At 38.9% G+C, this 12381-nt stretch overlaps 1 protein-coding gene across 2 annotated transcripts in view; it reads right to left on the bottom strand.

Moving 5' to 3' along the window:
• LOC149141188 (glutamate NMDA receptor subunit epsilon-1, putative (DUF3598)) overlaps positions 1 to 9402 on the bottom strand; it is a 155781-nt gene extending 146379 nt beyond the window's left edge. The window contains exons 1-3 of one of the 2 annotated variants that reach the window (XM_089447684.1): positions 8919 to 9402; positions 8723 to 8817; positions 8293 to 8407 (exon numbers count right to left, since the gene is read on the bottom strand). In XM_089447684.1, coding sequence (XP_089303810.1) covers positions 8293 to 8407; positions 8723 to 8817; positions 8919 to 9218 — 510 coding nt within the window. In that variant the 5' untranslated portion in view covers positions 9219 to 9402. The remainder of the gene's footprint in view (positions 1 to 8292; positions 8408 to 8722; positions 8818 to 8918) is intronic. The other variant, XM_089447685.1, reaches the window with a different exon arrangement.
• Between the last annotated feature and the right edge of the window lie 2979 nt (positions 9403 to 12381).

Genomic DNA, 12381 nt, shown 5'->3' with positions numbered 1-12381 from the left:
TAACATACAGCACGTCCTCCACCAATAAGGATTTGTCAAAGTGCCTCTAAAACTTGACCATGCCAACACTAGCTACATAGTACTTGGCATTGTCTCCAAGTTCTATGTAGAATTCCATCTCCCTTTCGTTCGAGTTGGGGAATTACTCTTTGACTCCCATCAAATAGCAAGAAGGCTCGCTATCAATATACCACACACTGGTGGCAACTAAGCTTGAGAGACAAGCAATGAGTGAAAACTCATTCTCAAACTTTGTTGCAAACTCATCCACTTCTACAGTAGCAACAACCTGCTTCTTCTATTTGCCCTTCTTCTCGTTAGGGTACTAGTTGGAGAAGTGTCTTGATTGACGACATGCAAAACACTTGATCTTACTTAGGTCCTTCTTCTTCTCACCCTTTGAAGATTACCCATCACTTGGCCCTTTCTTGGCCTTAGACTTGCCCTTGCATGCTAAGGCAAGATTCTCTTCCTCTTTGAATCTCTTCTTTTAGTCCCCATGCTGAGCTCTCTCTCAGATTTCCTCCTGGATGAAATCATCGCACATCCTTTACCAAGAGGACAAGTGCTTCCGACCAACAATACACTTGACGAACACCTCCCATTGTTTTGTAAAGCCATTCAAGGCTATAGCCACTAGCTCAGTTTCTTGGATAGTGTCCCCAACAGCTGCCATCTCATCCCTCGACTACGTTATCCTGGTCAAGTAGGATGCTACACTCTCACCCTTGGACAATCTGATGTTGTGTAGCTTGTCCCTCAGCACCATCTTATCACTCTGATAGTCACTCTCATACATCTTGGTAAGCATATCCCACATCTTCTTCGCAGTGTCTTTCTCCAACAGATGGGGTATCAAATGGTCTTTGACCCCAATAAGAATAACCCTCTATGCCTTGGCCTCTTTAACCTCGTTAAGGTCTAGAGCAATGGGATCTAGACTAGGTGGAGTTATTGTTGCATTGAAGAAGTTCCACAGCGTGTTCTCCTTGAGATTTTTGTGATTCGTGTTGAGAAATCTAGGGCAGCTAGATTAGGTGATTTCTCTTACTTTGATAACTACTTGTGATGTATTTTTACTTAACTTGATTAGCTTCTTCTTACACTTGATTATTATTAGTGTTCTTTATCATCAAACAGCTACCAAACAATAAAATCAAAGATACAATAGAACACAAGATGTAAGCGATCAGCTAGGGCCAAAACCTCTCCAACTGAGAGGAAAACCCACAAGAATTCTTCTCTTCTTATAGAACTTCAATTGACGAATTCCAAGACCTATGACCCTTGACCAAGACCCTCCAAGACCAAGTCAAACCTTGATTCCAACAACTTCTGCAATTTCGACTTGCCCAGCAAATTCTTCTGGAACTTTGACTTGCCCAACACATTCTTCTGCAACTTTAATATGCCCAACAAACTCTTATGTAACTTTGACCTGCCTAGAAAATTCTTCTGCAACTTCGACCTATCCAGCGAATTCTTCTTCCCAACAAATTCTTCTGCCCATCAAATGTAGAAACCCTAACACAAGAGAGAGAGAGAGAGGCCCAAAAACTTCGATCTAGTTCTTCTCCTTCCTTTTCGTCCTTTTTCCAGCTTCTATCTTGAGAAGATCGAACTTGCTTGAGTGAGTCACAATGAGGTCGAGTTCCTTCTTATTTATAGGCTTGTGAGGGGTACGAATTTCTCTCTTTAGGCCGACTTGTCCCTTCATGTAGGCCGACTTGATCTTTGTGCCATGACAAGGTCTTGGAGGGTCTTTTGATTCTATTTTGACTCAAATAAATTTTCTTTACAATATGTAACATGCCCAAATGGGTCTTCAATACATGACAATGACTCAATTGACTTTATGACAAACCTAGAAGCACTCAATGGGTGCTTGACCTAAAAATAAATTTCCCTTGAGCATGAAACCCATGCCTCAAGAATAATAATAAATTTATTTTTCTCTTTTCATTAAATACATAAAATCACGATTACATATGCCATTATGAAGACCGAACCTAGTTACATATTTCAACACTCCCTCTTAACTAGGGAGGTATTCATAATCCATACAAGGTACTTGGACATTCTCAATCTGAAGAATTCTCATAAGAAGAGTCGGATTGTTAACCCTTCTGTATAGCATCATATCATACAGCATTGTCACATAGCAAGGCTTTGACTAACAACTCTATCTCTCCACAAGATCAGAGCACATACCCCACCCGAGTTCTCTCAGAGTATGTTCCTCCAGGACTACTCTTATCTTGGATGCCCTACCACATCCTCAAAGAGCCATATGCTTACCCAATCCTCCATTTTTTCTTCCCAAGTGAAGACAAGAATGATGTGTCTATCTCTCCCTCTCAACTAGGGAGGATATACCCATTCCTATAAAGGAATGTTTTCAAGCTCCCAGGTACTTACTTCTAAGATCCCTCTTAGCCAAGGACTTGTTTCCAAGCTCCCTGTTAACTAGGGACTTGTTTCCAACAGCAATTTTTACTCATTGATGGAGATCATGGGACCTTCAGTTGCTTGTAGCGCTCCTCCATTCGATGTCATGAATTTTATCTTTAATATTATGGAGCCTTCATCTTGTAGGGCATCGTCCATCCATCACTTTCCTCAAGTCAGTCATGTCATCCTTCCCCTTATCGAAAAGTGATTTTCTAGTCCACATCTGGCTTTCCTTCATACAACTACCTCTTCCACATCATGTTTCCTTTAGGATCTTCTATCCCAACACATGAGTGCTAGTTGTAGACAGCATCCACAACTCTTTTTCCAGTAGCCCTGCATTAACCCATCCAGATGTTATTCAAAAATCAAAAGAACATCAAATCAAAATTACCTTTTGTGATGGCCCTTCATCATGACATCTGTTTGCTTGCAATATTAACATCTCGGACATATATTTGACATATCTCCAAGATATATAATATTAAGGGTCTCCTTCTTTTCCAGACTTCATCAAGGTCTTCATATCTTTCCCATGGAGATATCATAGTCAACAAATTTTAGTCATTAGATTTTGATTGCCTTCTCCATGATCTCTTCCTTTCTTTATTCACACATTGCTTCCCAAGAACTTCCAATCATAGTTTCTTCATTTTTATCAACCACCTCATATTCCATATGAGGACTTAATATGTTGATTTCATCTAGTCAATATGTGAACCATGCCTTTATGCATCCTTCCAAAGGAGGAGATCCCTTTCTCTTCATTATGCTCATGAGGTGGAGCATTTATCCATGCTATCTGCAACTATATGACATGACTCTATTTTATCAAGTACAAGCATACATACCTCATCTCTTTCTTTTGGTCATCTAGACTTCCTTCGGCAGCTTCCTTGATTGAAAGAACTTCAATCCCTTGACCTGCTTCACTTCTTTTGACATCATACCATCATCCCATGAATCCCATACAAGTTGGAATTCCCGGTGAGACACTTGCTTCTTCCAGTAGGTGAACCTTCCAATGAATATTCCAACAGAGGATCTTGATCATCCTCATCCTGCAAATGCTCCTTTTGAATGATGTATGATGAGCTCTATACTAGATGACTTTCTTTTTCCCATAAGTACTACTTATGCTTCTAATGAGGTTACCAAGAGCTACATCCTTCTATAGGTGATAGCCATAGACTTCTATTTCAACTATCTTTCATGCTTCTTTATGATGATGTCACGAGCTCTTGCTTTCAATCGTATGCTTCTATGATGCCATCTCCTAACATGATGCATCCTATCATGCTTCTAATGATTCCTACCATGATAGTTATACTTTACAATAGAAAACTTGAAACAGAAACTTGAAAAGAACTAAGTGAGGAAGACTACCTCAATCATAGTAGAGATCTTTTACTTCTTCCTTCTTGGATTTCTTATTTTCAACTTCTTCCACTTCTTCAGTGATATGGGCTTCTTCCCTTCCTCTTTTGTTGTTGTCCTTCTTGAGCTTTGGACAATCTCTCTTGTAGTGCCCATATTCATGACAACCATAGCATTGAACCTTCGACATGTTCTTCTTCTTTTTCTGAGGACCAAGCTTCCCAAACTTCCCTTTTCTTCTAGCCATGGCAGCAAATGCTTGAGCTTGCTCGCTTGATCCTACATCGATTTTTGCCTTCAGCCTGGTTTCTTCGATTTTGCACAATGACCATAGTTCATTGAATGGAGTAGCTTCCTTCTTCCCATAGATGCTTGATGTGAATTTGCCCATTCCTTTGGTAGTGCATTGAGCACTATGGTAGTCATTTCCTTGTTAGACATTATTTCTCCCAACTCTTGGAGTTGATCTCTTATTTCTAACACCCTCATAAGTATGAAGTTGTTCCTTCTTCATTTGATATCATCATCTTGTAGAGCTTGGTTCTTAATGATATCACTTCTCCTGCAGAACTTACGGAGAATAATTCCACCAGTTTGTCATAGATGTCTTTTCACTTTTCCAATTTTGCTACATAAGGATTCTTTGAGCCCTTATTTCCTTTTTCATGTATTCAGCTAGAGCTTGAGCTTCTTCCTTTGGAGGTTTAGTGACAAAACCCTTAACATGCTCAACGACTTCATTTTCTATGAGGATCAAATCTATCCTCTTCTTCCATGCAAGAAAGTTTGACAACCCAACCAATTTGTTGCTCTCCTTGCAAAATGAAGTCATTTTGATAGATTCAAATATAGATATAAAGATACTTACTTGTCAAGTGAAGATGCTCCTTGATGTTAATATCTTCAACTTGATGCCTTCTTGATTTTGATGATGATAGAAGATGTCTTCTTGATGAAGATGTCTTCCTTCAAAAGTGATCCTTCAACGAGAGGGAGATCACCTTGATTCCTTGATGATGATGATTACACTTCTTCTTGCTTCTCTAGAATGTAGAGACTTTTAGATGCTTCAATGTGTAGTTCTTCTATGGATGAGCTAGGGTTTTCAGGTCTTCTTACAACTTCATATTTCGGCCCTTCTTCATATTTTAGGCTTGTTGTTGCAGGACTGCAATTTCGGCTTCTCCTGCAGAAACCCTAGGTCACACGTGTGGCTGGAATATGGACAGACTTGCCTCCTTTTGACTTCGCTTGACCTTGACTCCTCTTGACAATTCGGCTTGCTAAATAGTCCTTCTTTAACCCAAACTTTGGCTCCTTTGAGTGACTGCAATTTTCGGCTTCTACTGCTGCAAGATGATGCCCTAACCTTCGCACGTGTGGAGGAGAATTAGCCCAAAACAAAGTAGGAAATGCTTCGCTCTTCTTTATTCTTCCTTCGCTGGGTATAAGGCTTCTTTCTCTTTCTTGATCGAACTCTTCTTGATGCTTCTTAGATGCTTTTCTAGTGCTTCGGCCCTTGAGTGTCCTTCTTTAAGCTGCCTTTCCTTGTCTTGACACCTTAGCTCTGATACCATGTTGAGAAATCTAGGGCAGCTAGATTAGGTGATTTCTCTTACTTTGATAACTGCTTGTGATGTATTTTTACTTAACTTGATTAGCTTCTTCTTACACTTGATTATTATTAATGTTTTTCATCATCAAACAGCGACCAAACAATAAAATCAAAGAGATAATAGGGAACAAGATGTAGGCGATCAACCAGGGCCAAAACCTCTCCAACTGAGAGGAAAACCCACAAGAATTCTTCTCTTCTTATAGAACTTCAATTGACGAATTCCAAGACCTATGACCCTTGACCAAGACCCTCCAAGACCAAGTCAAACCTTGATTCCAGCAACTTCTGCAATTTCGACTTGCCCAGCAGATTCTTCTGGAACTTCGACCTGCCCAACACATTCTTTTGCAACTTTGATATGCCCAGCAAACTCTTTTGCAACTTCGACCTACCCAGCAAATTCTTCTGCAACTTTGACCTGCCTAGCAAATTCTTCTGCCCAGCAAACTCTTATGCAACTTCGACCTGCCCAGCAAATTCTTCTACCCAACAACTTCTTCTGCCATCAAATGTAGAAACCTTAACACAAGAGAGAGAGAGGGGGGGGGGGGCCAAACACTTCGATCTAGTTCTTCTCCTTTCTTTTTTGTCCTTTTTCCAACTTCTATCTTGAGAAGATTGAACTTGCTTGAGAGAGTCACAATGAGGTCGAGTTCCTTCTTATTTATAGGCTTGTGAGGGGTACAAATTGCTCTCTTTAGGTTGACTTGTCCCTTCATGTAGGTCGACTTGATCTTTGTGCCATGACGAGGTCTTGGAGGGTCTTTTGATTCTATTTTGACTCAGATAAATTTTCTTTACATTATGTAACATTGCCAAATGGGTGTTCAATACATGACAATGACTCAATTGATTCTATGACAAACCTAGAAGCACTCAATGGGTGCTTGACCTAAAAATAAATTTCCCTTCAGCATGAAACCCATGCCCAAAGAATAATAATAAATTTATTTTTCTCTTTTCATTAAATACATAAAATCACGATTACATATGCCATTATGAAGACCGAACCTAGTTACATATTTCAACGATTCGAACCCTCCATTGAAGGTAGTTCGAAGGGCCTTCTAGTTTGAATTTGTACCAAACATTGGTGGCCATGGTAGAAAACCCTAGAAGCTTGTTCGATGAACTCTGATTGCTTGAATTGGTACCATGTGTCAAATCGCTTGGCTTTTTATTCAGAGGCTACAACTCTGATACCATGTTAATTCTTGGAAACCTGGCTACAGATTTGATGTTCAGCAAATATTCACAAAATAGCAATGAATGCCCTTTCTAATATGATTTGTAACAACAAATACTCTGGGTTATTAACTAGCATAAACAGCAGAAGCAAAAAATCTGACAAAGCCAAACACACATAAAAGAATGACACAAATACACCATGGAAACCCTAGAGTGGGGAAAACCAACAAAACGTGGGCTTCGATCCAGCTTCAGAAATTTAGTTTACAGCAGATCTTTACAACAAAAAATTGCTACATCAATTTGTAATTTGTCCCAGCAAATCTTAGTCAAATCGAACCCTACGCAGTGCTGTACAGCCCAGTTGTACGGCCTAGCAAATCAGCCTCTACGCCCAACAAAGTTTGGCATGTATGGGTCAAGAAACTCATGGTTGTATGGCCCCCTTTGCTTGACTTGCTCCTTGATCTGATTGTGTCCTATACATTGCCCTAGTGTCTCGACTTGCTCTTTGCTGCTTTGACTGTCAAAACATTCTTTCCAATTGAATGCACAATCGTGTCAATCGAATGATCTCCTCAACAGCTTGAACTCCCTTCATAAAGTGCTTAACCCTAATCTCCAAAGAGATGGATGGTTGAGATTTCATCTCATCTCTTGAGATCAAGGGCTATGACTTAATCTGTCATTGACCCTTTTACCTTTTCCAAAAAGGTGGCCAGCAAGTCAAATAATTAAATTAAATTGTTGTCTAAAGTCCTGACTTAGGGAATTAATTAAATAATCATTGTAGGAGCTACTTGAGGTGGTTGGTTGCATGTCATGGCACATGACCTATGCAGAACCACCTTCCAAGCTACAAATTCAACATTCAACCCTCAATATGAGTTGCAATTTGACCCTTCTAAAAGTCCTTTTCGTCATCCCCACATAGCTAACCTCTTTTCCATGAGTAATAGGGGCTGATGTGGCATCCTCTCGAATTATGGTGGTCAAACATGATAGGTCAACTTTCAGAAGGCATAACTTTTGCATCTGAACTCCAATTGATGTCATTCTTGCATTATTTGAAAGGTCCTCAAGTGTATAATAGTGCCAATGGTGTGGTACTTAAACAGCAAGTTTTCACCCAAAAAAACATCATTCAAGGCCTCAAACTGACCCCGGAAGGGTTTTGACCTCAATTCTCCAAACTAGGTCCCACTGCCAAAACTGCTCTTGTAAGATGAATTCTCTGATTTCTTCCACCTTGAAAACATTGAAACAGATGACAAACAATGTAATAATCCAATCTGAATCAATGATGAAATGCTTTTAGTGCATAAACATGTATGCCCGCCCATATTGAGTGTCTACAAATTGGAAGCATTTTCTTCACAATAAGAAATACCATATGCGTGCCCTATAGACTTCTTAAATCAAAAAAGGTGTTGCTATTGTAAGCTAATTATATGGGAAACAAAGAGGGAGAAAGAAATATATGGGAAGTACTGTAGGCCAACCTGACCTAGTCAGGCGTATCTACGTATGATGTTGGGGTTTATGAATGTCATAGTAGAAAAGTGATGTAATTGCAAAGGAAGTCAAAACTACATGAGACCCACCTTCTCCAGTGTTGAAACTCAAGCAAAAAACTAAAAGCAGAATCGGCAACTCACCTGTTGATGCGTGTCGACTGTAAACATATTAGTCTCTCTTAACTTGAATTCTTCCCATTCAGGGTCCTTCGTGTCTAAAGTTGCAATTTTCGATGGCGGTTGCTTAATTTTTAACCTGCATCATTGTGGGAAATAGATAAGATCATTTTGTGTCTGTACAAATATGAGAGAAATATCATGGATTTCTACACCGGGTTATGTTCAATGAAATTTCCGTAGAAAAGGATTGCCTTTATCAGTTTTCTTTTATATACATGAAAACTCCATGGGGGTTAAGCTAATCATGTAAATGGCACTCACAAAATCAGACCCTATCCAATTGACCACATTAGCTTATCCGTTCCATGAGCATGGCCAGCATACAACACTACACATATCCATTATGGCAAAACACAAATTAAAGTTGGATGAGATGCAATGTAGTTCTCACGTTTGCATGAGGCTGACAAGGTCCTCTTCGCCATAAGAGGTAACAGACAACTGGGTATTAACACATTGCGTTACATTTCCCAGGGCGTCGTATTGCTGCCACATGATAAAACAAAGAAATTTAATATCATACCCCAGAATTTGGAAAGAAAGAAAAAATTGCAGGTAAATCAATCATTTTTGGATGAAAAGATTACGTAGAAGGAGCCGTTCCAGAAGCCAAGGCTAAGATCAATGTATTGATGTAAAGCTTCTGTACTCATCACTGGATCTTCATCTTCCTCTTCGTCCTCCTTGTTTTGGACTGTAGGCTGAGCAGCTGCTGACCGCCGCACCCTAGTAGAGAGCTTCGCCACATGTAGAGGCTTCACAGACCTTGTCATCCTTGCTTTACTTAACTTGCCATTAGTGTTAAACTGACAACCAGAGAGTAACTCTGTTGTTGTTGCAGATGATAGGCCATTCGGTAGGGTAAGAGAAAGAGTCGCCATGGACATTTGAAATGACTGTGTTTTTTAAGAAAATTCCTTATCCATTCATTTCATCCGCTCAGCGTTGTATGATCAATTGTCAACCAGTTTCATCGTGCCAGTGATGAGAAGGTGTTCCTAGGTACACCTCGCTCTTTGGATATTGGATATGGTTTCAATGGTCTATTGTTCATACCAAAAACTTTCTTGACTTTCTTTTGTTAAAGTTGAATTTAGATTGTAAATTTAAGTAAATATGGTATAGATATTTATGTGGGAAAAATAGCTATAATTATTTATTATATTGGTAGTGAGTGTTATTGTTGAATAGTTGTTATATTATAGGTGTAGTGGGTATGATATTAAAAAGAAAGAAAGAAATTATTTTAACATTCACAAGGCTAAAGATAGTCTATGGGACATATTGCTTTTTCATCTGCTCGATGTATTTGGCCTTTTTTCTGTGAAGCTTCAAAATAAATGCTCCCAGCTTCTCGACAAAACCTGCGCTAAATAGATTATCCCAAGAGCTAGCTGCTAGCATATCTGCGTAACTTTCCCTCTTTCCTTTGAAGGCCTCACATTCTAAAATGAAATGCTTTTCTGTTTCCACTTTTCCGGAAGAACAAAAAATGCATATTCTTTCCTCCCACACTTCCTTTGGCCTTTTCCAGCACCCTGTTTCACAACGAAGTTGATGAGAATTAGTCCTTAACTGAGCAATAAGAATTTTGGCTCTCCAAAAGATATTGGTCTCTATGTGTGCTTTTGGTATGAGTGGGATTAAACACTTCAATATAGTAATTTTTCTTTATTCCTAGCTCCTTATCCCAAATACGCTTGTGGAACTTTTCCATAACAAAAGCTTTATCTCTTTGTTGTTTATGGGACACGCATTCAAGTAAATACCCCCATTTACTAAACCATTTGTTATTTTGTTGCATCCAAGTTTTTTTGCTCTTGCACAATCTATCATTAAAAACAACCTTAGGCCATCTACCCTCTTCCATTTGCTCATTTTTTTTAAATATCTTATGACTCGCACCATATCAATTGCTTCAATAGGAGCAGTGCCTGTTTCACTTAACAAGATATCATAAGGAACTGCACTTTTCATCTTAAATTTGTTTGTAATCAAACGCTTGTGAATTTTCTCAATTTGTCTCCATTGCATGTTGGATGTATTGCTAGCCCATAGTTCACAACCATAGAGAATCACTGGAATCACTAGAAGCCCAAAAAGAGTTTGAGTGGTTTTCCAACCCGATGACTCTGCCTCTCTACACCTATTTCGAAAAGCATAAAATGCTTTCCAACCCCCCAAAGTTCTTTTCTTTCTACAACCATTCCAACTTAGATTTTTGTTGAAGTCAATTTTGAGGTATTTTTAATCTGCAACTTCTTCCAGAATGTTGCCTTCAAAGTAGAACTTAAGCTGGTTATGTTTTCTTTTCTTAGAGAAGACCACTACTTTCATTTCGCTGATATTGACTTGCATCCCCACACTTCTACAAAAATGCTCAAGGGATAGTAAGTGCTCTTGTAAACCAAGAGTCAATTTAGCAATCAGAATAAGGTCATCTACATACAAAAGAAGTATTATAACAAACTTTCCCAAATAGATACCATCACCCCCTTGCGAATTTAACCACTCCTCAAGCTTGTCAATATATAAAACAAAAAGGGTAGGAGATAGTGGGCAACCTTGCTTGACCCCAATATCGCTTCTAAAACTTTCAAAAACGTCTGCTGAAGTTCTAATTTTGACTTTCACCTCTTCATACAGCCTATGCACAACTGCTCTCAAATGTTTAGGAACCCCAAGTTCCTCCATTCTGTGCCAAAGCTTATCCCTAGGAACCAAGTCAAATGCTTTTCTGAAGTCAACAAAGCAACAAAAGACTTCTTCCTTTTTCTCCCAAACTTTTTCAATGATGTGCCTTAAAGTTATACAATGATCAACTGTGGAATGTTTAGGTCTAAAACCTGCTTGCCCTTTAGCATGCTTATCTCTTTCTTCTACCCACTTGCTAATTTTGTTTTCCAGCATGCTTCCAAATAGCTTTGCAAACAAAGGGTTTATCATGATGGTCCTATAATTGGAGGGATTATTGACGTCACCGCTCTTGAAAAGAGGTATTGCCAGACTAGTTGTCCAATCTGTGGGGAGCCCTTGTTGTATGATGTTGTTGAATATTTTTGTAATGTGAGGTGCAAGAATCTTTGAGCCCCACTTTAGATATTCTGCTTGGAGTTCAGCTAAGTCTTTTGCTTTTCCAACACCCAACTTCTTGATATCCATCTCTACCTCTTGTACCGTGAAGAGGTTAGTATCAGTGTTGACCAAGGGGGGAGGGTCAACTTTGGGAACCTGCTCATAGAGTTGTCTTGCATAGTCAAACCATTTAGAAGTTGTAATATGATTTCCAATTTGTATCTTTTTCAGTTGAAGCTCCTTCCAAAATAATTTGGGATTATTTTTCCCAAGGAAGATTAGTTCTTCCCTCCTTGAAACCATGAAATCGACATTTTTCTTGCTTAATAACTGCTTGTAAGCTTTGAGTTTCATGTTATCCTTGTTTGACTCTTTCCACATTCTCGTTGCTTTTTTGCATTCCTCGTCAAACCAAGCATTAACTGGAAAGCAATTTGTTCAGACTTCTTAATTTTTGCTCTTTTTCACTTTGCAAGTGCACATTGAATTAAATGTGTTAATTCATGACTATGGAGGCTATGAATTGTAATCTTCTCCTTCTCAAAGAGTCTCTTTAGCATTATTTTAAAGGTATTACAATTTTCTGGGGTCAAAAGAATTCTACCCTGTGGGAGATTTTGTTGGAAATGCTGAATTTTTTACTCTAATTGTTTCTTTCCAATCCAAGAGAAACATAAATAAATTGGCTTGTGACCTTATTTCAAGTCTCACAATTGATCTCCAATCAAAACTTCCTCCATTTTCTCAGACAAACCATGCGAGCAATATACATAATCTACCACACTTGCCCCATTGTAAGTATTGCAAGTGAAATTACCGAACTTTTCCCATCTAGTCAAGCCATTACAAATGACTAAATCAAAGGTCCCACATAGAGTAAGCAATTGTTCACCAAAGAGATTGCAGCCCTTATCCTCTGAAATTCTTTCCCTCTAATGATTACTTTCTTTTGTAAGCCAAATAGGGTCACAATCA

The sequence above is a fragment of the Pinus tabuliformis genome, chromosome X (assembly GCF_031772625.1).
Source record: "Pinus tabuliformis cultivar Carrire ecotype Pingquan chromosome X, CPIR1, whole genome shotgun sequence".
NCBI classification, from domain to species: Eukaryota; Viridiplantae; Streptophyta; class Pinopsida; order Pinales; family Pinaceae; genus Pinus; species Pinus tabuliformis.
This window is presented reverse-complemented; position numbering and strand designations above follow the sequence as displayed.